Source organism: Cricetulus griseus, chromosome 3 (assembly GCF_003668045.3).
Source record: "Cricetulus griseus strain 17A/GY chromosome 3, alternate assembly CriGri-PICRH-1.0, whole genome shotgun sequence".
NCBI lineage: Eukaryota > Metazoa > Chordata > Mammalia > Rodentia > Cricetidae > Cricetulus > Cricetulus griseus.
The window spans coordinates 84000972-84027368 of NC_048596.1; the positions used below are offsets into that span (position 1 = coordinate 84000972).

At 43.3% G+C, this 26397-nt stretch overlaps 1 protein-coding gene across 1 annotated transcript in view; it reads right to left on the minus strand.

Moving 5' to 3' along the window:
• Window positions 1-5176: 5176 nt before the first annotated feature.
• Window positions 5177-26397, minus strand: part of LOC103159976 (natural cytotoxicity triggering receptor 3 ligand 1) — a 52781-nt gene continuing 31560 nt past the window's right edge. The window contains exon 5 of the mRNA XM_027410316.2: window positions 5177-5519. Coding sequence (XP_027266117.2) covers window positions 5177-5519 — 343 coding nt within the window. The remainder of the gene's footprint in view (window positions 5520-26397) is intronic.

The window sequence follows — 26397 nt, forward strand, 5'->3', positions numbered from 1 at the left end:
AATTCAGACTCTGACAGCTACATCTAATGACTGGGCGGTGTTGGTTACCTCCTTTTCAGGGAAAATTGATAATCATTTCCCAAAACATCCAATCCTACAATTTACACAAAATCAGGCTATAGTGTTTCCACAGATGACAGCAAAGCATCCAATCCCGAATGGGACGGTGGTTTATACTGATGGTTCCAAAACCAGTGTAGGGGCTTATGTTATAGGGAATAAGGTAGTTTCTAAACAATTCGATGAAACCTCACCCCAGATCGTTGAATGCCAAGTGGTGCTGGAAGTCCTTGAGGCCTTTCCAGGGCCACTTAACATTGTGTCAGATTCCTCCTATGTGGTTAATGTGGTCAACCTCCTTGAAACTGCTGGTATAATACGACCCTCCAGCAGAGTTGCAGGTATCTTTCAAAAAATACAAATTACCCTATCAAACAGGAGGTTCCCTGTTTTTGTCACCCATGTTCCAGCACATTTGGGGCTCCCAGGACCTATGTCCTCTGGGAATGATTTGGCAGACTGGGCCACAAAGTTGATGGCTGCCGCCTTGTCTACCCAGATACAAGCTGCACAAGAATTTCATCAGCGCTTTCATGTGACGGCTGAAACCCTGCGCCGTCGATTTGCTTTGACAAGGCAGGAGGCTAGACAAATTGTTACTCAATGTAAAAACTGCTGTGAATTTTTACCTGCACCTCATGTAGGAATAAACCCGCGCGGCATTAGGCCGCTGCAGATGTGGCAAATGGATGTTACACATGTTGCCTCCTTTGGAAAACTCCAATATGTTCATGTCTCAGTGGACACCTGCTCAGGCATAATTTGCGCCACACCTTTGACAGAGGAAAAGGCCGCGCATGTGATTCAACACTGCTTGGAGGCCTGGGGTGCCTGGGGAAAGCCTCATATCCTAAAAACAGATAATGGGCCGGCTTATACCTCTCAAAAGTTCCGGCACTTCTGCAGACAGATGGAGGTTACTCATCTGACTGGCCTACCTTATAACCCTCAAGGACAAGGCATTGTGGAACGTGCCCATCGCACACTTAAGTCTTATTTAATCAAACAAAAGGAGGGAATGAGAGCATCCTTACCCTCGGTGCCAAGAGTTGCAATATCCATGGCACTTTTTACCCTTAATTTTCTAAACATTGACGCTCAGGGCCATACTGCGGCCAAGCGCCATACCTCAGAACCTGAAAGGTCAAAGGAAATGGTAAAATGGAAAGATATCTTAACTGGTCTTTGGAGAGGCCCGGATCCTACTCTCATAAGATCCAGGGGAGCTATATGTGTTTTTCCACAGGATGAAGAGAATACCCTGTGGATCCCGGAAAGACTCACCCGAAGAGCCCCTTTGGACCCTCAAAAGTCGGAACTCCACCCTCTCCCCGGGAGTTGAGAGCCGCTATTATCCAGATTAACTCCATGCACCTTGACCTGTCCTTGACGGAGGGATTGTCATCATGGATCGCTTCAGCTGTCTCCTATTTTAAGGAATGGGTGGGGGTGGGATTGTTTGGTGCAGCCGTTTGCTGCCAATTGGTGTTACTTCTCTGGCTGGTCTGTAGGCTCAGGGCTCAAACTAAGAGAGACAAGGTGGTTATCGCCCATGCGCTTGTAGCTTTGGAACAAGGGGCTTCCACTGATATTTGGCTAACTATGCTTAAGCAATAGGCCGCCGGCCAGACAGCTCTTGCACACCCGGAGCCTAGGCTCATTGCACAGGGTAGAGTGTCTGGCTTGAGCAGCCCATGAGGGATGTCGAGCAAGGCATCGCACAGAGAGTTGCCCAGTATGCAGGCTTCTCTGGGAGGCATGTTGTCCTGCATAAGGGTTGCCTGCCCTAGTCTCCCTTTCCCAGAAAAACAGCAGAGGACAGGTCGAGAGCGCTTCGGGTCAAGCTAACAGCCTGATGGCGACTCTTGTACACAGTCTTAATGTTTGATTGGGAAGGTACAACCTCTGCCTCTATCCCTCAACATATGGGTGACCTATTTGCTTGTAAAAATATGAAGCCTTATCATTAATTAATAAAAAAGGGGGAGATGTAGGGAGCCGTCCCTGCATTCTCCATTACAAGATGGCGCCTGCATCCGGCAGGCACCGAATGTAAAGTTAATGTGTGCAGGCGCTGGGTAACTTTCCATTCCTTGATCTCTGTCTCTTCCGTGGCATCATATGGTCCGATGAGCTACAGCCAATCATGGGGTGACACGTCCCAGGCGGCGGTTGCCAGCCTTTATTAGGGGACGGGATTCTTGGCTCGGGGTCTCCACTTTTGTAAGCTTATGCTCTCTCTCTCAAGACGCATAAAGCTTTACTGCAGAAGGATCCGAGTGTCCTGTGTTGTTCTTGCCGGCAAGACAATCGCGCGGGACACAAGTGACGGTCTCTGACACATGGAGAAGATGGATTCTGAGTTTGGAAAAATAGTCAAAGGGCTGAGTACATGAGGCTTGCTGAAAAGGAATAGTTCTCTCACACACAGATTCTGAGTTGTCCAACCCAGCAGGAGGGACATATCAAGGTATGTTCTCTCTTGTAGTGAGATATCCACCCCGCTCGCACCTATAGCACATATAGTTACATTTTTTGAAGTTATTGTCCTTGCTAAATTGTTATGGAAAGCTTCAGCCATTGTACAACTATGTTTCTGAGAATTACAGACTTTTACCACCCATGTTTCTTATCTATGAGATTAGTCAGTCATGGATATTTGATCTTCAAACACTTTTAGACATGCAGAATATGGCATTTAAATGCTTTAATAGTAGTGCTCTGTTGACATGAGACACAATTGCTCCTGACAGCACCATGCTATTCCCGAGAAAATGTTGGACACCAATGTCACTCCTTCTGGAGTCTGATCTCTCTTCAGCTATTGGCCTCTTGGTCAAAGAACTGCCTCCACCTCGACCACTGACTTTGGACATGCTGTCCTACCTTGCTTACAGGAGATAAACTTAGAAGACTGCTGAACTTTGCCAAGTCAGGGTAAGACAGCCTTTCTACCTCCCTGCTTCTGTATGGGTCAGTCAGATACTCTAGGCCTTAGCCAAAGCTGGTTGCCCCTACTCTGCTGTGAGACTTTCGGTGACTGTCCAGGTAGCCCGCTGTTTCTGTCTTCGCTGCACCTTTTGGAAGTTGCTTGCCTGAGCTTCCTGCCTACCCTAGTATTGTTAACCTCCTCCTCAGGTCTTTGATGAGGTTGAAGATTAGACTGTCACAATTATTGTTCTCTTTCCCTAGATAGAAATATTAGATACAAGACTTAAACTTTCCAGTTTAGGACAACTCTATAGTAATCTCCGTTATGCCTTTACCCTAGGACTGGATATGCAGTTCTTGCCTTTCGCTCTAGCTGCTTTACTGGCAAAAGGTCTTAAATGTGTTTGTTCTTACTTTTTCTTCTCCTAAAGCACACTTGATATTTGCTATCTTTGTATCTAGTTGTGTATCAAGCCTAATCTTTTTCTTTAGACTAAAAGGGGAATTGTAATGAGATATCCACCCAGCCCTCACCTGTAGTGCTGACCACACCCATTTGGGTGAGTACATGATGGGGATGAGTTTTAGGTCTGGGGTCTGAGCAGGTTGCTCTTTCTTGCTTCCTGGTGGGAAGGTCACAGAAGAGCAGCCAGTGCAGTTCCTTAGAGTTAGAACCTGTGGCAGCCATGTTTCTTCTGTAAGTGACTTCTCCCTAAAATAAATTATATTTAATATTAAATACTTAGTCCTGTGAATCATTATCCATTCCTCCACATTCTCTCATGTCTCTCGTTCCTCTAATTACATAGCTTGTCCCCCCAGCAGCTATGTGCACAATTCTCTGACTCCGACACTTCTTGTACCTCTCCATTACTGCTGCTACTTGGCCCAGGAACAGGTTGTAGAATGGTGAGTTTTGTACGTTATGGTGACATTATATGACATGACAATGTCACCAGTACAGATTCCCTGTGTCAGATCCCTTCCAGAATCAGCTGTACTCCTCACACAAAAGCTGCTGAAGCAATCCCTAGAATAACCGTGCTGCCAGATAAATTGAGGGCTGAAAAGTTTGACCAAATCTTGCCAAGAAGGAGGCCCCCTTGGAACTACAGCATGGAGATGAGGTAGGGAATCACTCAGTGATTACCACCAGGCTCTGGTAGATGGGATGACAAGGGCAGCAAGCAGGGTCTGGGCGAATCACCTTCAGCTTTCCTTCAGTGCCTCCTGGAAGATTATCATCCATATACTTCTATAGATCTGGAGGACACAGCCAATCACACAGTGATTCACTTGGTCTTTGTCACCCAGTCAGCCCCCGACATATGTAGGAAAATTCAAAAGATAGATGGAGCTGCAGGGAAGAATAGGTCAGAACTGTTATAAATAGCCTAAAAGGTATTTGACAATTGACAGTAAAGAAAACCAAATGGCCAAAAAGGTGGGGGCAAGCCACCTGTGGCAGCACTGTATGACACAGCCATTCTCAACAAGAAAAAGGTATTACAAAGCAATCAGTGTGCCTAAAGGGATGGGATATTGGAAGAATGAATTCCCACAGCAGAAACAGGTGGACTCTCCATCTAAAAGATGGTGGCCCACAGAAGAGGCAGGTGGCCACCCCACCTCCACCTAAACCAGTCCTGGCTATGGAAGACTAGCAGGGCTGAGGCTCCTTTGAATTGGACTCCCAGGAGCCTATGGTAAATGTTAATGTCAGGGGCAACCTATAGACTTCCTGGTTGACACTGGGGCTACCCACTCAGTCTTGCAGGAGCTTCTAGGACCCTCACCAGTCAGACAATGAAGATACAGAGGGTATAAAGCAATGCAAATGTACCACTGATCGGGCTGTCATCTTGGGTCAAGGGACTGTAACCCACCCCTTTACTGTCATCCCTGAATGTCCCTTCCCATTATTAGGGTAGGATCTCCTGAACAAACTTCAGGCCACATTTTCATTCTTTGAGGACACCCACAAGTTAGTTAGGAGAGCCTGCAAAAGTCTTGACTATAACCTGCCCAATAAGTGAGGAATATCTGCTCTTCAAAAACCCCATTCATCCCCAAGAAGAGAAATGGAAACGGTTAATCTAAGAAGTTCCCACAGTATGGGCAGAGAACAATACCTCTGGCATGACCAAACAGATGCCACCTGCCGTAGTACAGGTAATATCTGAGACTATGCCTGTGTCCCAGATAAGGACAGATTGACCTTTATAAATCCTTGGTCATTAACTCTGCCTCCCTGCTTCTGGATGGTAACCCTGAAGAGCTCATCCATGACTGCCTGGAAAGGCTGGGTATCATCTAAGGCACACAACATGACCTGATAGATGTCCCAGTTACCACCAGAGATGCGGGTCTCTACACAGACGGTGGTACCTACACCCAGGAAGGGATCAGGTATGTGGGGGTGGCAGTGGTCACAGGTCACAAAGAAGTCATCTGAGCACAAGCCCTGCCTAGGGGCACATCCACCCAAAGAGCAGAAATAATCACTCTGATACAGGCCTTGTGGTGGGCTAAAGAGAAAAAGGTGAACAACTACAGCAACAGCCAGTATGCCTTTACCACAGCTCATGCTCAAAAACAGATTTATGGACAGAGGAGCTCACCCACTTCAGAAGAAAAAACTATTAAAAATAAACATGAAATTATTCAATTGCTGGAGGCCATCTTGCCACCAGTTGAACTGGCCATAATATACTGGCCAGCACACCAAAAAGACAAAAGCCCCCAAACTCAAGATAACAACTAAGTAAATCAGGATCCCAAGGAGGCTGCACTCAGGGAACCCAATCCCCAAACCATGCTAGAGCTAATTGCAGTTCCCAAACCCCCTCTTAACTTCAACAAAGATGTCCCTGAGGATAATCCAGAAAAGTCATGTCATAATCTGATTTGGGGGCCCGGAAAAACCGAAATGGGTGGTGGATCTTGCCAGATGGAAGAATTTGCATACCAAAGGTATTGGGTTTCTCTGTGGCTTTTGGAGGCTGTCCTGGAACTGGCTCTTGTAGACCAGGCTGGTCTCAAACTCACAAAGATCCACCTGCCTCTGCCTCCCGAGTGCTGGAATTAAAGGCATGCGCCACCAACGCCCAGCTCTTCCATACATCTGTCACCTAAAACTTCTTAGAACTCATCTCCCCTCATGTCTGGCAGCCTGGGCATCGGGAAATACTTCAAAACGTTTCAGGCTGTGTCTGACCTGAAATTAGATAAATGCAAAAAAGGATATTAGGACAACAGAGTCAAGATACTGTACCTGGTGAATTTTGGGGAATGGACTTCACTGAACTCAAGCCAGCACTGTATGGGTGCAAACATCTGCTGGTCCTTGTTGTTACCATCATGGGCTGGGCAGAGGCCTTTCCATCCCTGATGGCCCAGGTAGTAGCTAAGAAATTGATAATGGAGAATATCCTCAGATTTGGTTTTCTTGTATCTCTAGGATCTGACAATGACCTGACCTTCACAGCTAAGTTTTCTCAATTGCTCTCTAAGTCTCTTAACATAGATTGGAAACTCTACTGTATATACGAACCCCAGAGTTCAGGAAAGATAGAAAGAATGAATAGGACTTTAAAGGATAATTTAATAACATGCACTCTTGAGACTGGTGGTAACTAAGTTGATTTCTTGCCTTATGCCCTTCTCAGGGTCCTCTGTACCCCTTATTGAGACGTTTATCTCCATATGAAATAGTCTATGGAAGACCACCCCCATGACTCCTCAGGTACATGCTGGACTATTATCAGACTGCCCCACTCTAATCTCTGAGTCCTGAAAAGGGTTGCAATTAACTTTGGATAAGATTTCTCCAGGTCCAGGCATCTCAACCTGTTGGGTACCAGCCCCCTGATCACCAGTTCCAACCCAGAGATGCTATGCTGATTCGCTACTTCAAAATTAACAGGCTTGAACCCTCGTGGAAAAGTCTTTAACATTGCACTTCTCCTGACTCCCCCTGCCATCCAAGTCACTGATACACCTATCTGGATTCATCACTCTCATTTTAGGAATGCACAGAAGATCAAGAAAACCCAAAAGAAAAAGAAAAGGTAAAAGTTGGACTGTAACTGAACATGGCCCCTTAAAAGTAGATTTCTAAGGTTTAAGATTGTTCCTAATTCCTTATAGCTGCCTTTGATTGTCACTATGATTGCTCTCTGGCTAACAATTATGCTCCCATTTGCATTGGGATCTGACCCTGACTGTCTTTTAACTGGGGTAATAGAAGGTTCACCTGTTATATGAAATGTCTTAATATTTAAGGCCAAGGACTATTCTCACCCACAAGATCCCATTATTTGGCTAAAGAAGGGAAAACAAATTGTTTTTTACCCAAATGGAAGGAGGGAAATTGGGGTAGACTAATTTGACTGGCCAATCCCAACATAACTGTGTTGGTCAGAATAGGAATAGACTCATTGAATGGTTGGCCTATAGGGAGTGGCACTATTAAGAGGTGTAGCATTCCTGCTCTTTCAGTCATTCCCAATAATTATTATATAATAATCATTGACATAAAGGACTGCTTTTTCTCCTCTACACCCTGATGACAAGGAGGGATTCACTTTTGAATTCCTGGCTGAGAACAAAAGGCACCCAATGCAGAGATATCACTGGAGAATGCTCCCACAGGGCATGAAAAACTTGTCAAGTTTATGTATGGGAGACAGTAAAACCAGTAGCTAAAGACATTTCCATTGTCCATTACATGGATGACATTCTAATTGAACATCCTAATGCCCACCATTTTAAAACCTTGCTGTCAAAGATTACAGAAGTCCTACTTGAAAAGGACTATAAGTAGCTGCTGAAAAAGTGCAATGTCAGGAACCTTATATGTTTCTAGGGCATACTATAAATAATAATACATTAAAGCCACAAAGGTTGCAGTTCAAATTCCCAATTCCCCTACTTTATCATCTATGCAGACCTTTTTGGGAAACCTTATGTGGGTATAGCTTTGCTTTTCTGTTACCACTGGCCAATTAACTCCTTATTGCTATACCACCTTCCACTCGTATGATTTTGGGTTTGACAGCTGCGGCAGCAACAGCCACTGTAGTAATTTCCCTGAAAAATTCTGTACAGACAGCAGCAGCCTTAAACAATATGTCAAGGTTAACAACCGAAGTGTTTGATACCCAACTCCAAGTTAATCAACTCCTCTAAGGAGTCTACTTAACCTCCACCACCAAGTAGGTATTATACAGAATGAGGTAAATGGCCTCTTGGACTTAGCTCAGGTGAACTTTGGACATCAATATACTTCTATTTGCCTCTCCCAATACCAAACACATCTTAACCACTCATCAGCCCTAAAGCTTCAAAGATATTACCTTACTGGAATCATGGAATCATTCACTACTTACCCCTTTCCAACAATTAGATCAAGAAGTCACCCAAATTAATGCCACCAGGGTGGACATCATAACTTTGTCTTATATAATTGATTTTTTCAAAGGGGTAGTTCAAAATCTGATCTCCATGTTCTCTCCAGAAAAGCTTGTCATATATGGATTATTCATCCTTCTTGGGGGTGGGGGAGGTATTGCAACCTGGAAGGTTATCACGTTTAAAAAAAACAATCAAATACTAAAAGTTGCCCCTCGTGGAAATATTTAGCCTTGAAATAACAGAAAAGGGGGAAGCAGAAGGAGCAGTCTCTGTCCAGATGATGACAGGGAACATGAGAAGCACAAACAACTCCTGCGGCTACTTGAGCAAACCTAAGTCTCTAGCATACTAGACAACATATAATGGAATCCTGACATACCAGAGACCCACAGAATGGCACCAAATCCAGGCATTGTGATGTGGGATGTCCTTCTGTATGCTAAAAATATGTGTTGCTTTAATTGGTTGATGAATAAAGCTTTTTTGGCCAATGGCTCAGGCACATTACTAACGAGCTCTCACAATTAAATCAACCCATTTCTATTAGTTTATATTTTACCACTAGGCTCATGGCTTATTACTTTACATCTTGCTTCCCCAGTGGTTACATGGCATCTCCCTGACTCTGCCTTCTTTCTCTCCATGTCTTTGTATGGATTTCCTGCCTAGCTATATTCTGTCTGACCATTGGCCAAAACAGCTTTATTCATCAACCAATAAAAGCAAAGTATATTTGCAGCATACAGAAGGGCATCCCACATCATCTCCCCTTCTCTGTCTAATTAAAAAGAAAGGTTTTAACTTTAACATAGTAAAATCATATATAACAAAACAGTTACCAAGCAAGAAATACAGTTACAATTCTTAGTCTATTTGAATTTGGCAACATTAAGGAAAATACTCTATCATCTATCCTATCTTTGTGAGTCTACAGTTTTATATATAAATTATCTTTTATCATAACTAATGAAAACTATAACTATCTGTCTTCAGCTCCATCAAAGACCCCAGAAGGATACATTACCTAAGCAAACAGGAAGTGCATTATAAGCAAATTCCAAAACTCTTGAAATGGCAGACATCTGGCTGCCTGGATAGTCACCCAAAGTTCTTCTGTAACATTGGGGCATCCATCTTCAGCCCATAGGCCATAGTATATGGCAGACTTTTTAATGAAGCAGGAAATCTGAAGATCTGTCTTGCCTTGTACTGGCAAAGTTCATCAGTTGCTTTTTTCTGTGTCTTGCAGAATTTCTGACAGTTTCTTCTTTGAATCAGGAACCCTGAAGGACCACCCCATCTTGGTTTTGGCAAATTCAGCAGTCACTTTCCTGTCTAGTTTATACAGCATATCATCAAGCAGTCCAGGAAAGAGCAGTTTCTTGCCCAAATGGCTAGTCTTGCCATGTTGAAGGCAAACTCCAAAAGGAGCTTCTTTGATGCCCATCATCCTCTTGAAGTAATTGGTACTGCCGGAGCAGTACCATGTCTCACCATCAAGAAAAGTCAAAGATCTTAAAACATTTTAAATGCCATATGAAGATTACCTGTCTATCTGAAATATATCTCTGTATATCTAGAAAACCTAACATGATAATAAGTTTGAATATTGTAAATGACTATTAATCTTTATTCCTTAACTCTACATACATTTTTAAATGAACTGCATAAACATAATACCTTAAACAAGAGTATGTGTGTGTGTGTGTGTGTGTGTGTGTGTGTGTGTACATAGTATACAAAATTGCCCTTAAATTTGTATCAATAAACCAAAATCCATACCAATGTATTCATTTCTTGACTGTGACCATTAATCATTTATAATCAACCCCCTTTAAATTAAAACAAGCATTTATAAACAATATTTTGAGAATTGAGATGTAGGTTTTTATACTACTTTCTGCCGATTGTTGGGCACAGTGATCTTATGGGAACCCTGAGAAAATTTAGAATTACAGTTACGTCCTGACTGGGGTATTTTGTGTGGTTGGTCCATCTCAGCCAGCCACCCTGAAGCAGTTGTAGATGTTGGATCACCTGGGCCATCACTTCAGTAAGTCTTGTTTCATCAAATCATATTAGCCTGTAGGAGATCCACAACTTTTCATCTTCTGTGGAAACAAATGCAAAACCTCTTTTCCAAAGTAACATATCCTTTGACCCAAATATTAAAGTCAAGATACCTTTAAAATATGTATGTTGGTCTAGCTTAGCAGCCCCCACAATCAAGTGTCAAAAAATCCAATGAAAACACAATAATATATATAATCTAGATTCTCTGTGTATTGTCCATCTTTATATGGCCCATTATAATTTTTTAACTCTATTTGTCCTTTAAGGACCTCAGCTTATTATCCTTAAATTATTCTTTAATCTATGACTCTATCTTTTATCCTCTCTCTCCCAAGCCCACGCACACTTATCAAACATATTGTGGCCCATTTAGAGGCCTATTTTTGTCTGAATTTGCTCTTATTTTGTATCTGCAATCCTTTTCTGACCAGGAAAGTTTTATAAAATGGTAAGCGGGCTTGGCTAGAACTAAAAGCAGCTGGCTCCACCCATTTCTTGGCTTTCTGAGAGTCTAGCTTCATGGTGGACATACGGCAGGAGCCACCTGTATCGCTCCATGCAGTTGGCTGCTCATAAACTACAAACAGGCAGCAGTCTCTTAAAAGAGCCACATAGTTTTTGTTGCTAATACTGAGTCAGGAAACCTTCTCTTAAAGGAGCTGCGTCTCTCCTTGCCTCTAGCAAACATAGCCCACCCAAGCAAATGTTGCTACCAAGGAGCCATGCTTGACTCTGTTCTTTTATTTTTTTGGGGGGGGGTTTCAAGACAGGATATCTCTGTGTAGCTTTGGAGCCTATCCTGGCACTCACTCTGGAGACCATGCTGGCCTTGAACTCACCTTCCTGCCTCTGCCTCCCTGAGTGCTGGGATTAAAGGTGTATGCCACCAATGCCCAGCTGTTCTTTTGTGTTTAGAATCCCTTTTTAAGCTTTTGTCAGGTTTATGTGGAAATTCTTGTCAAATGTTTGGGTGCCTCATCTAGTGAGAAATCCACTATATTACATGTTAAGCCTCAGAGTGATTATTTGATAAGCAGCTGCAGGGACTGGCTGGTGGGAAGGAAACCAGTCCAATAGGACTGGGTGAGACAGAGAAAAACTTCAGACTACAGTGTTGCCTGCTTCCTGCCCATTGTCTGCAGACACACTACCAGGACATGCCACCACCCCCCACGTATACCCTCACATGATGTGGGTTGCATGCCATGCAGACTCATTAGACACAGCACAATAAGTCCTTAGCTGATTAAATAATATATTCCTATGTGCCAGTGGATGAGTGTATTAAACTGGAACTACACCCCAATGCTGGTCTCCAGAGTCTGCTTCCTGGGTAACTTGTTGTGACTCTATCACCCTCACTGCCCTGAGCTGCTGGTGCAAACCCCCATACATAAACTGGACAGTCACCACAGAGATACCCCTCCTGCCTGAAATTCCCTCCCTCCCTCCCTCCCTCCTTCCTTCCCTCCCTCTTAAAAACTGGATACCCTGTGCCCCATTGCATGTGTGGGTCATATTTTGTCTAACCAACCTACCTTGATGGGCACTCACACTCACTGGTTGCCTGCTCTCAGCTATGGGGAACAGGGTGACTACTTACCCCACAAGTGTAACTAGCTCCCTCTCCCTGCTACTATCCACCGCACACGTGTTCACTGGCTCTTTGAGATTCTGCTTTCAGTGATTCACATACTTGGAAGTATAATTTCTGACCCCTTTTGGACAGAACAATTACCTAGATAGACTGCTACAGTTTAATCCTTATGTGTGCAAAGGGAAAAATGTCTCCAGAGAAAGTAAAAGCCAAGCCTCCCATCTTTCTATCAGAAACCTCTCCAAGGCTCTGGAGGCCAGGGGTTTTCTGCACTAACATGAAAAACAGCAGAGAGTTTTATCTCTGCACAGCCCACATGTGAATGTAATAGCATGCTGGAAGGAGGGCGGCAAAGAGATTCAGGTCCTCGTAGGCATGCTGGGAGAGCAATGACAGCAGCCATCTCAAAATAAATAGAGAGTCAGGCTGGAGAGATTACTCAGAGGCTAAGAGCACTGGCTGCTCTTCCAGAGGTCCTGAGTTCAATTCCCAGCAACCACATGGTGGCTCATAACCATCTGTAATGAGATCTGGTGCCCTCTTCTGGCCTGCAGGCATACAGAACATTGTATACATAATAAATAAATCATAAAAAAATAAGCAGAGAGTCTCCTTCTGTGTAGACAACACATGGCATAGGCAACCCCTCCGACTATAGGCTCTTTGTCAGGGAAGGGGAATTCTGGGGCCAGAGAGCCAGAATCTACTGTCTAGGCCCTATCATTCAGTTTACAAGTGCCACAGAGCAAAACACTACCTGATATAAAACAAAACCATTGGTATAGTCCAGCAGACGCCCAGTCTCCTGGCCTCCTCAGCCCTCCTGTTCCAAAGACAGAGTTCATAGAGAGGTTTAGAGGTTTACTAACCTCAGAAGGGATTCCAAAGCTTTTATTGGATTTTCAAAAGTGCCTCTGACTCACAAGAGCTTCTATCCACTCTGGTAAATAAACAAAATATACAGAAGCATGAAGCATGGATCTGGGGAGACAGCTCAGGGGGTAAAGCACATGTTATATAAACATGAGGGCCTGTGTTTGGATCTCCAGAACCCACATACAGTATATATACATGTTCCACTGGTACTCAAGCCATAGTGAGATTGGAGGTGGAGACAGGAAAATGCCTTGGACACTTTCAGGTCAGTCTTCCATCCCTGGTAGTAAACAACAGAGATATCTTAAACAAGATATCTTAAACCATCACATGCTGGTAATGACATGTGCATGCCCATACTCATACAAATACATATGCACACAGGACACACAAGATAAAAACATAAACAAAATCCTGAGTAGTGAGGAATTAGAAGCACCCCAAAGGTTAAACCACTCCATAGGTGCATGCACAATGCTCCCTGCTTTTTTCCAGCAGTTCATATGGTGTCCAGCACACAGCAAGTGCTTAGTATAAATACATCGCTAAATAAATAGTGATTTGGTAAAAGCAAAGAGAGCACATGGCTAATAACATAATGTATGTCAATGAGAAAGCTGTTATACTCAATGGTAAACACTATTCCTGGCTGAGTCATTCATTCATCTGCCCATGCATTTATTCACCCACTTAGTGGATATTGATTGGGATTATTTAACTCTGTGCCAGAGCCAATGTCTCATGAGTGTCAGCCTCGGCCCCAGGGCTGCTTCCAGCCAACAGGTAAGACCAGCACAGGTGTGAATCATTGCCAAGCTGGGTTGTAATGTCAATGTTGGGAACTGCACTCAGGGCTGGTGCCCCAGGGGAGGGACCTTTCAGTGGATCTGCTTTCAGGGGAGGACAAAGAAGCCTTCAGTAGGAAAGGACACTAGAAGTAAGTGTTGGAGAGATAGAAAACTGATTATTGGGTAGCTAGGAGAGCAGAGATGCAACCCTAAGGTTTGGCACAAGGAAAAGGATGACAACAAAGCTCTTCAAATACACTGGTGCCTCTCTCACCATTTTGCATTTTATAGGATTAGTTCTGGGCCTTCACATAATGGAGGATTAGGTTTTACAGTGTGCCCAGTCTAGCATTGCAATTTCCTGGAGCCTTAAAATGTCTTCATCAACCCTAAACCCAGGATATCAGGCATCTCCAACTCCTTTTCAGGAGGCCATCTTTTAACAATGCTTCAGCTAACCATTCAAACAAATTTTTGACATCCTTTTTTAACTGTGTGAGCTTCCTTATTAAACCTAGAATCTCCACTCTGTGGACCCATGTCAACAAACTCAGGATGATTCAGTTTAATGTTCCTTCCACCAGTATCCCACACTCTTAAAGTCCATTCCCACTCATATTCCCCAGGCTTCTGCTTGAAAGAATTAGCAAACTCATTAAACTCTTTAGTAGTTAGTGTAGTGCACCTCCTCATGAACTACACTTCCTATCCCCCCTCTAGGAGCCTGCTTAGCCTTATAAGTCCAAGGGCAACTATTGGTGGGCCCTGAGAGACATTAGTATTGTCTTGCATTGCATCTCTGTCAGAGACATTCACTGCTGATTTCAAAGACAATGAAGGATTAATTTCCTCTGGCAAAGGCACTATTTCACAGGGTGGAAATGAGAGTAAATCTCCTGTTGAGGGTGGAGAGACTTCTTCCTCAGGTCCTCAAGTGAGATAAACCCTGGAGAATTCTGAGGGTTCAAAGTTCTCAGCTTAAATAGTGTCCTCCCACACATCCCCATCCTGAGTTACCAGGAACCCACTCTTTACCAATTAGTTGGGCACTTGTAAATCACAGCCCCGCCAGCTAACTTCTGATTGGTTCCTTGCTACCAGGAGGGCATCTGACCTCCAACTGACCAGGATAAGCCCAGCAAGGTCAGGCGAGCACATGCTATCCTGTTATGGCTGCCAAAACAGGGGTGGGGGTGGGGGTTGGTCCCTTCATTAAGAGCTCTAGTGGCTGGCTGCTCTGCTTCTCTGATCTTTCAGTTTTAACCCCCCAAATATCTGACTTAGATTTTTATTATTAAAATCAATTAGAACTTGTGCTACAGGTCTGGATTAAAAATGGGTTTTGTTAGAATTCAGGCATTATGCTGACCTGCCCTTGGGGACTTGGCAGGAGATGTCATCAACCACAACTACTCCCTATGCACTTGTGCTTGCTAGCATTTCAGGGATCACACTTGCTAGCCTGCCCCCAGGGCCCTCAGATGTAGCCACTAAGAGCACCCTGCTGTGCACATGCACTATCCACATTCAGGCAGATACCTGGCCAGCCCAGGGTTCTATGGCCACATCACTGTGTATGTAGTCTCTGCACATGCGCTCATCCCCTCATGAAAGGTGGGTCCTGCATGCCTTCCCTCTCTTCTCCCGCTCCCATTTCCAGAGGCCAGCCTCTCCTCCCTCCTTTCCCATTCCCCTCCCCCAATAAACTCTCAGTGTGAGCCCTGTTGCATGGTGTGAGTCTCTCTCTTGCATCGTTTTTCAAATTATAACACATCTTCCCACCTCAAATGATTTAATTAATATTAATAATAGTAAATCCCTCACAGGTGTGCCAGCTAATCCCAGGTATAGAGAAGTTGACAACCAAGAATGACCATCACATAAGTACTTTGTTGGGAGGGGAAACTATAATCAGGATACATTGTATGAGAAAAGAATCTTTCAATAAAAGGGAAAATTATTTTCCCAGCCAGCAGGAAGACAGCAACAGGCATGCAGGCTTTATTTCAATAAGAAAATATGTGTTGGAGAAATGGAAGTACTAGAGAAATGGAATGGTTCGTGTGTTATGGAAAGATGCAGAAAGGAAGAAATAAATATGGTGAGGAGTCGGCAGACGTTGGAGGACTGCTTGTCATCTGGATCCATGGTGATGGCAGTGAGGAGTAGACTGAGGGGCAGGTCTGCTTGCCCCCTGGGGTCACGATGATGTCTGGGCTGGGCTGCTGCCAAGGGCCATTTTGGGGTCCCTGTCCTACACCAGTTTCTGTGTTGATGTTCACGGCTCCTGTTGTCATCAAGTGTTATGCCATGGCCTGTGTCACTTCAGGAGACCCTAGGAACCATTCAAGATGAAATCAGAGGGCCATGCTGAACCAGCCACACCCTTTGCTGGCCCTGAGAAAGCTGGCCTTGCCTCTCACTGCACAGCTAGCTACAGATACAGCAAGCTAGCTGGCCCCTGCATGTTGGAGAGATGACCCCCACCACTCACCACTGGCCAGGGTGAACTGACCCTGAGGGCATGCATACAGGGGTGCTGACTCCACCCCCTGGCCAGAGGTGGATGGCCCAGGGGACCAGACTGACCAGCTTGGCTACTCTCCAGGCCCACAGCCAGGCCTTGGGTTGACCCCACTTAACATCTAACCCATCTAGGACCTACAGAAGTTGGTGAAGGGACTGGTCCTGTGGAATGATACCCGCAGGATCTCCAAGACTTGTGGCAGCCACAGGATATCCAAGAGGAGTTCCAGTGAGGACCCAGTGATGATGGTGTACCAGAAAGCAGAGACCTTGAACCAGACCAGTGACTCATTGCAATGAACATTTGCCAGTACAGCTGATGGGACAAAGAGGTATATTACATGGCACACTGAAGCCTCCATTGCCACCAGGATGAATCAAGCGGTGTTGGAGAGGCAGGAAAGAAGGAGAAGTGAAGAGATTTTTCTGTTGTGGTATTTTTTGTTTTGTTTTGGTTTTGGGTTTTTGTTTTTGCTTTTGTTCAATTGCTTGCTTACTTTGTTTCCTTATGAGGGTGGCGTAGCATAGCAGGAATGTAGCAGGGATGAGGGGAGAATATGAGGAGACCAAGAGGTGAACAGAATTGAGGTGCATGATGTGAAACTCCCAAAGAGTCAATAAAGAAGTTATAAAAAATGTCCTTTGTTATTATGTCTTTATCTAGTTTGGGTATAATACTAACTCTGGTTCTGTAAGAGAGTTAGGTAGTGTTCTTTTCTGTACTACTTATGGCTGGCTTCAGAAGGATGGATGTTAGTACAACATGAGGATCTGGTAGAATTCATCAGTGAAAACATCAGGGCCTGAACAATGCTTCATTTGCAAACATTAATATAATTATTGTGTTATTATTTACAGATATTATTGCTATTGTCATTACTATTATATCAATCTCACTGCTCCTAAATATATCTGTTTGGAGTATTTATCTCATCTGGGTTTGACACTGGTAGACCATGTGCACCAATAGACTCATCTTTTACTTTAAACTTTCCAGTTTGGTGGAATATATATATTTTTAAAGAATATAACAGTGAGTCTCTAGCTTCTGAATCGCTGCTTTTTTCATCTTTAATTTTATTAGCACAAGGCTTTGCTTTCTGCTGGTCAGTCTGGGTAAGGGTTTGTTAATCTTGTTTTTCCAAGGCCCTAAAGTATATCATTAAGTCATTAATGAGTTCTCTGATCTCATAATGTAGGCATTTAGAGCTGGAAATATCCCCTCAGACTGCTTTCACTCTAAGTTTTAGCTTACTGTGCTCTCATGATTAACTATCTTACTTAGAAAATAATCCTAAGATTTGATCTTTTAAACTTACAGTTTAAGTTTTCTTAGCAAACAGCAAGTCAAAAGGTTGAGACCCCTTTTCCTTCTTTTGGTTTGTCTTGTCCAACTTTGATGTGATAGTTTTTGTTTTATCTTAATACATTTCATATTGTTATATTTCATTATTATCTCTTAGAAGCCTGTTCTTTTTCTGAGAAACAGAGAGGGAGTGGATTCAGATTGGAGGGAGGGATGACTTGGGAGGATCTTGGATGAGTAAAGGTAGGGAAAGCATAATCAGGATATATTGTGTGAGAAAAGAGTCTGTTTTCAATAGAAGAGAAAAAGAGAGGGTGAGTCCCAAGTCAAGGGGCTGCCCACTTGTGGAGGATACTGAAAGACAAAGCAAAGACAGAAGAAAGACTATGCAAAGATCTAGGCTGAGCCACAAGCTTAGTGCCTGTGGTGGTTTGAAAGAAAATGGCTCCCAAAGGGAGTGGCAATATTAGGAGGTGTGGCCTTGTTGGAGGAAGTATGTAGCACTCTCAGCTCCAGCACTACATCTGTCCACATGCTCCCATGCTCCATGATCACAATGGACTTGCAAGACCCCTGGAAAGCTCAGGCTTCCAGGATCTCAGCCCAGGACCTCGGCCACCCCAATCACCAAGTGGAGTCAAAAGCTTGATACAAACTGCACGAGGCTTTATTGTTGTTTAATGAGCTAACCCCATGTTAGCTCCAGTCTTTCATCCAACCGCCATGGCAGATGGCTACAAAAGACACCTCGAAGCGGCTGCATAGAGATCTTATAGGGCAGCGTAAGGGGATTGTCTAGGGGTACCCACAGGCTCAGGATTGGTGTGCCTCCAGGCTTGGAGGACTTGCCCTGTGTTGATTGGTCAACTGGTTATTATGGCCCATAGGCCCTCCCAAGGTGGTTGCTATGCTCTGTGCGTCATTACTGTGCACTTGTCTGTAAAGCACACCCAGAGCCATATAGCATAGCACCACCAGCTAACTTCTGATTGGTTCCTTGCCACAAGGCAGGCATCTGACTTCCTAGTGACCAAGGGAAGGTCAGACAAGCACATGTTCAGCTGTTAAGGCTGCTGAAAGGGGCAGCTGGTCCCTTCATTCCCCCATTTGTTTTTAAAATTCCAATCATGGAATGGCTGTCTCTCTAGCATCCCCATCAGGGAGTGAGAGATATTGGTATCCCCCATGTAAGGGAGTTCCTTTTGACTTAGCATTTTAACCAAGGAAAATGGGTGACGTATTCTTTCTCATGCTACTTCCTGCTGACTTTGGGATGAAGTTAGGGACCCAAGAAGGCTGAAATGCTAGTCAAAAGCAAAAAAGGGAATTTAGGCAATGGGGATTCCATCAGGAGCTTCTGGTTGGCAGATTCTGTTGCAGAGACAGGGGTGTCCATATCTGCTGCACTGGTTCACATCCACAGAAAGTCCAGGGTTTGCAATCGACTTGGGAACAGCCTGTAGTCAGCAACTGATACTCAGATGTGTCTGCCAGAAGCAGAAACCTGTTTAAGACATGTTTAAACTAGGAACAGAAGTTAAAACTTATTTATTGAAGCCCACAGTGCAGAAAAAGCAAATATCTGGATATCTGTTCAAACAGCAGGAACATATTTATAACTTTGAGTCCTAGCAATAACTACAGATTTGGGCTAGAAGCAGGTACACTTTTCATCTGTCCAGAGAGCCAGGTATGGATTGGACAGAGGTGCCTTTGGCCTGATGAAAAACCCTTTAAGTTTATACTTAGATGACAACCAAAATAAACTTAAAAACCTTGAACTTGTGACTGAACAGTAGGTAGTCATTACTTTATCAGCTAACATACTGACTATAGTCTGTAGTGGATCTGACTGTCTGATGCTGTCAAGCATTAATATTTCAGAGATCTGAGAAGGGTATATTTTATCCGAATCTATTAAAAAGTGACAAAAGCCAGTTAGAAGCCAGTCTATACACAGTTAGCCATACCCAAGTCTCTCCATTATCACTGGAGGCAGATGTCTCAAAGAACAGCAATCTTTGCCAGGCCTATAAGGTGAGAGGTTTTTGATCTTACCTATAAGGTAAGATCTAACCTATAAGGTCCCTCTGTGGAAGAGGGACATGGAAAAGACTGACCTTGTTTTGTCTAGGCAAAGAGGTGCAATCAATTTTCCAGTGTCCAGCAGCTTTGTCCATAGTCTCAGCCAGGTCCTGGCGGGCAGCAGTTATCACATCTGAGCATCTCGCTCACTGGTCCAGGTGCAGGAACTGGGGTACCTCAAAATCTTCTTTGGAGACTTTGGGTCACTGTCAGGATCTGGCAGTCTGTCTGATATTATAAACTTTTAAGATAACATTTTAAATGCCATATTCTGCAGGTCTCCGAAGCATTAGAGGTCTGTTTGTAAGCACACAGGTGGCTAGGTAAGGTCTTATTTCTGTAATTTTCAGTCTGACTGTAACTGGTTTTAACTTATTAAAATATTTGAAACTTAGCACAGCTGAATTTAAAACTGCATAGAGTTATCTTATATTCCTTAAACAGTAGATACGTGTACACATTTTAGCTGCTTAAAACTTTTTCTGAGACAGGGTTTTTCTGTGGCTTTGGAGCCTGTCCTGGAATTCGTTCTGCCACCAGGCTGGCCTTGAACTCATAAAGATCCACCCACCTCTGCCTCCAAGTGGTGGGATTAAAGGCATGTGCCACCAATGCCCTAAACTTAACTTCTGAAAACTTAAACTGTAACATCTTATAATAGATTAACAGCTTTTATAAAACAAGAACTTTACATTGTCAGGCTTTGCTTAAAAATGATTCAATATTGAAGCTCTTTAAGTAAAAACATTAATAAAAAAGACATTTTGAAAAACATAAAAATTTTAAAAACTGGTTTTAAAAAGAAATTTAAATTCCCTTAATGTCTTTCCGTAATATATAGAAGTATTAACATTTTAAACCTTAATTGAAAAACTTGTTTCTAAGATAGTACCTCTAATTTCCATGCGGTCATCTTTAGTCAAGATGGTAGTTTAAGTATCTTTTTTTCAACTTCAGCAAAATGGCTACCAGTCAGCCATGTGACCAGTTTGCCATGCGGCTGGCTACAAAAAGGCGGTAACTTGCACCATTTGTTTTAGCTGTATGCTTGTAACAAAACTTAGGTTATGCCAGGAAACAAATAGAACATTTTAAAACAAGCATACGTAATTTACTTGAGAAATAAACAGGACTTTTAAAACAGAATTAACTTAATATGGTTAAAATTTTAACTTATATTACCAATTTTAAAATTTACTATTTGTAGACATGAGAAACCATAACAAACAGTTTACATTTTTCTCTGACTTTTAACAATCTTTCCTCTGACCTTCTATGACTTGCTTTAACCCTCTATAACTTTCTTTATACCTTTAGTTCATTTCTCTGATTTTCTTAGACATTCTTAGACAAATTTCTTTTCCTTTCTCTCTTTATTGCTTTAGTCTCCTACATTTTCTCTCATTTCTCAGTCAACATAAAAAGTCCTTTTTATAGATTTTAATAACTTTAAGGCCGTTTCTTTAGAATGTCTGGATCAGACAAGATGGTTCACCCACCCGAGCTCCATGTGCTCAGGGCTGAGACTTGTGGGGGGGGGATGCTGCTGGTAATCCCAGACCCTCGGCCAATGCAGGGGTGGGAAAAAGACCCCCACGGTCCCCCTGCATACCATGTGTGTGGAACACAGAGAAGGCCGGGCAGCTAGACAGATGGTGGCCTTGCAGCCATGTGCTCATGGCAGGGAAACTCCTGCAAGCCAGGACCCACGGCAGATGGCAGTTGGGGCAGAGAGAGCCCCACTTCGCATGCCTCACAGACTGGCAGGTGAGGATAGGAAATCAGACTCACCTACATCGGCCAGGCTCAGCTGTGAGGGCTGCAGCAGTGGTTGGAGTTCAGAGTAGCAGCCTCAGGGGACTCCGCTGCAGCAATCTAACCCATGGCCCATGACAGAGGAAATCCTGTCCCGCACCACGTGCTCAGGGCAGCAAGAAAAGACCCCTGACCCATGCATGCCACATGCATGGGCAGTAGGGACAGAAAGAGATGCTTAACAAACACACAGCACAAATGTGACACTTGGGCAGACAGCACAGGAACACAGACTAGGATCGTATTTGGAATTTCAGATGGCTAGCCCCATGGAGATCAACTTGGTCCAAAAACAAGTCTCTCCTACAGATTGGAGACCCGCCTGGGTCCCCTTACAGATGGAGCAGACAACTTGCTCCCAGCAAGTCCCTGTCTTACAGATTGGGCTACCCGCTTGGGTCCCCTTACAGATGGGGCAAGCAACTTGGTCCTACCAAGTCCTGCTCCTACAGACTGCCCAAGCTGTCATCTGAACCTCTGCCCTAAAGAATTCCTGTAGGCCTTACAGATGCTGCTAGCGATCATATTTACAAAATTAACAGAACTGACACACCACCGAAAAGCAGGCAGGGAGGGCGTGGACTGCAGCAGATCAGATAACATAGATAACAAACCTGTACAACTGTCCAGTTGTTTGATGAGCTAACCCCATTAGCTTGGGCCTTTCATCCACCCACCATGGCAGATGGCTGGGAAAAGATGCCGAGAAGCCACAGGATAGAGATGTTACAGGGCAGTGTAAGGGGAATGTCTAGGGGTATGCACAGGCTCAGGATTGGTGTGTCTCCAGGTTTAGAGGGTTTGCCCTGTGTTGATTGGTCAACTGGTTGTTATGGCCCATAGGCCGTCCCAGGGTGATTGTTATGCTCTGTGCATCATTGCTGTGCACTTGTCCGTAAAGCACAACCAAAGTCATAAAGCATAGCACCACCAGATAACTTCTGATTGGTTCCTTGCCACAAGGCAGGCATCTGACCTCCTAGTGACCAAGGCAAGGTCAGGCAAGCACTGTTAGGCTGTTATGGCTGCAGAAATGGGAAGCTGGTTCCTTCAATGGTCATGATGTCTCTTCACAACAATACAAACTCTAACTAAGACAGCACCTTCTTCAGTTAAGCATTCCTACAAGATGATGGTGAGTACCTGGATCAGACCCAGAAAAAGACAAACAAACAAACAAACAAACAAAACTGTCAGTATCACAAGAAACATTTGTACACAACTTTATGCACAGGTTTCCCATTGGCTCAGCAACACCAGGCAAACAGATAGTTAAATGGTTCTAAGTTATTTATGGGTCCGCAAAGGCAAAATCTTTGCAAGGCTAATAATCCTTCTCTTTGTACTGCATTAGGAGAACTGGGATAGTCAGTCAGCCTGTGGAGGTGAGAAGATGGTTTTCCGAGGTCACAAGCCACCATGTGGGTGCTGGGAAGTAAACCTCCAGGACATCTCTCTATAAGACCAACAACTGCTCTTAATGACTGAGCCATCTCTGCAGCCCCAGGAATCCTTATTTTCCTGACTGACTATCCCAGTCAGGATAGATATCACTTACCAAGAAGAGATAAGCAACTTAAATAGACCTATAACCCTAATGAAATAGAAGGAGTCATCAAAAGCCTCCCAACCAAAAAAAGCACAGAGCCAGATGGATTCACTGCAGAATTCTACCAGAAATTCAAGCAAGAGCTAATACCAGTACTCCTCAAATTGTTCCACAAAATAGAAGCAGAAGGGTCATTACCAAACTCTTTTTATGAGGCCACAATAACCTTGATACGCAAGCCAAACAAAGACACAACTAAGAAAGAGAACTACAGACCAATATCCCTCATGAACACTGATGCAAAAATTCTCAATAAAATATTGGTAAATCGAATACAAGATCATATCAGAGAAATCATCCACCATGATCAAGGAGGCTTCATCCCAGGGATGCAAGGATGGTTCAACATATGAAAATCTATCAATGTAATCCACCATATAAACAGATTGAGAAAAAAATCACATGATCATCTCACTAGCTGCCGAAAAAGCCTTTGACAAAATCCAACATCCCTTCATGATAAAGGTCCTGGAGAAATCAGGGATAACAGGAACATACCTCAACAGAATAAAAGCAATATGCAGCAAGCCAACAGCCAACATCAAATTAAATGGAGAGAAACTCAATCCAATTCCTCTAAAATCGGGGACAAGACAAGGCTGTCCATTCTCTCCATACCTCTTCAATATTGTCCTTGAAGTTCTAGCTAGAGCAATAAGACAACAAAAGGAGATCAAGGAAATACAAATAGAAAAGGAAGAAGTCAAACTCTCACTATTTGCAGATGATATGATAGTCTACATAAGTGACCCGAAAAACTCTACCAGGGAATGCCTACAGCTGATAAACACCTTCAGCAAAGTGGCAGGATACAAGATTAACTCAAAAAAATCTGTAGCCCTACTATATATGGATGACACATTGGTGGAAAAAGAAATCAGAGAAGCATCACCCTTTACAATTGCCACAAACAACATAAAATACCTTGGAGTAACACTAACCAAAAAAGTAAAAGACTTGTACCATAAGAATTTTGAGTCTCTAAAGAAAGAAATTAAAGAAGATACCTGAAAATGAAAAGACCTCCCATGCTCTTGGATAGGCAGGATCAACATAGTAAAAATGGCAATCTTGCAAAAGCAATCTACAGATTCAATGCAGTCCCCATCAAAATCCCAATACATTTCTTCACTGACCTTAAAAGAACAATTCTCAACTTTATTTGGAGAAACAAAAGACCCAGGATAGCCAAAACAACCCTGTACAATAGAGGAACTTCTGGAGGCATCACCATCCCTAACTTTAAGCTCTATTACAGAGCTATAGTCCTGAAAACAGCTTGGTACTGACACAAAAATAGACAGGTAGACCAATGGAATAGAGTTGAAAACCCTGAAATTGACCCACACACCTATAAACACCTGATTTTTGACAAACAATCCAAATATATACTCTGGAACAAAGAAAACATCTTCAACAAATGGTGCTGGCATAACTGGATGCAAACATGTAGAAGACTGCAGATAGACCCAAGCCTTTTGCCCTGCACAAAACTTAAGTCAAAATGGATCAAAGACCTCAACATAAACCCAGCCACACTGAACCTACTACAAGTTAAAGTGGGAATTACCCTTGAATTAATTGGTACAGGAGACTGCTTCCTGAACATAATACCAGTAGCACAGACACTGAGGTCAACAATTGATAAATGGGACCTCCTGAAACTGAGTAGCTTCTGTAAGGCAAAGGACATAGTCAGCAAGACAAAACAACAGCCCACAGACTGGGAAAAGATATTCACCAACCCCACATCTGACAGAGGGTTCATCTCCAAAATATACAAAGAACTCAGGAAGCTATTCTCAAAAACACCAAACAATCCAATTAAAATGTGGGGTACAGAACTAAATTCTCAATAGAGGAATCTAAAATGGCTGAAAGACACATGAGAAAGTGTTCAGCATCCTTAGTCATCAGGGAAATGCAAATCAAAACAACTCTGAGATACCATCTTACTCCTGTCAGAATGGCTAAAATCAAAAATACCAATGACAGTTTATGCTGGAGAGGATGTGAAGAAAGAGGAACACTCCTCCACTGCTGGTGGGAGTGTCAACTTGTACAGCCACTGTGGAAATAAGTATGGTGACTCCTCAAGAAAATGGAAATCAGTCTACCACAAGATCCAGCAATTGCACTCCTAGGCATATACCCAAAAGAAGCACATTCATATAACAAGGACATCTGTTCAATCATGTTCATAGCAGCATTATTTGTAATAGCCAGAAACTGGAAGCAGCCTAGATGCCCCTCAACTGAAGAATGGATGGAGAAAATGTGGTATATTTACACAATGGAGTACTACTCAGTAGAAAAAAACAATGGCATCTTGAAATTGCAGGAAAATGGATGGAACTCGAAGAAACCATTCTGAGCGAGGTAACCCAATCACAAAAAGACAAACATGATATGTACTCACTCATATGTGGACCTGCTTTATGATACATAGTAGTGACCGTGCTTTATCAGAGCTGTTTTTAATGATGTTGCTCAGAATGGTTTCCTTCCAGATGATGATTGAGAAGCTAATTAAAAAAAAAATGGTGCCAGGTACCACAAGGGTAACAGAACTGTGCTGTTTTTCTGGGATTTTGTTTTTTACTTTTTTTTTAATGGAGAGTGCTGGATGTCTCTACAATTTTGTTCAAATGACTGCAGAACCTGGAAAAGCTGTTGCTGCTATTGATGCATTACATACTGCCATTATTGATAGATAGATAGATAGATAGATAGATAGATAGATAGATAGATAGATTTTGCCTTTGCAGACCCATAAATAACTAAGAATCATTTAACTAACTAGAACATTCTTTTTTTCCTCCATTTTTTATTTGAATTATAAACAAGGTTGTTTTACATGTCAATCCCAGTTCCTTCTCCCTCCCCTCCTCCCCTGCCCCCCACAACTAACACCCTACCTGTCCTGTACCCTTTCTGCTCCCCAGGGAGGGTGAGGCCTTCCATAGGGGGGTCTATAGAGTCTGTCATATTTTTTTGGATAGGGCCTGGGCCCACTCCCATGTGTCTAGGCTCAGGGAGTATCCCTCTATGTGAGATGGGCTCCCAAAATCCATTCCTATGCTAGGGATAAGTACTGATCTACTACAAGAGGCCCCATAGATTTCTGAGGTCTCCTCACTGACACTCACAGTCATGGGGTCTGGAACAGTCCCATGCTGGTTTCCCAGCTATCAGTCTGGGGACCAAGAGCTCCCCCTTGTTCAAGTCAGCTGTTTCTGTAGGTTTCACCAGTCTGGTCATGACCTCCTTCCCTGCAACTTGGATTCCTGTTCAGTTCAGTGTTTAGCTGTAGACA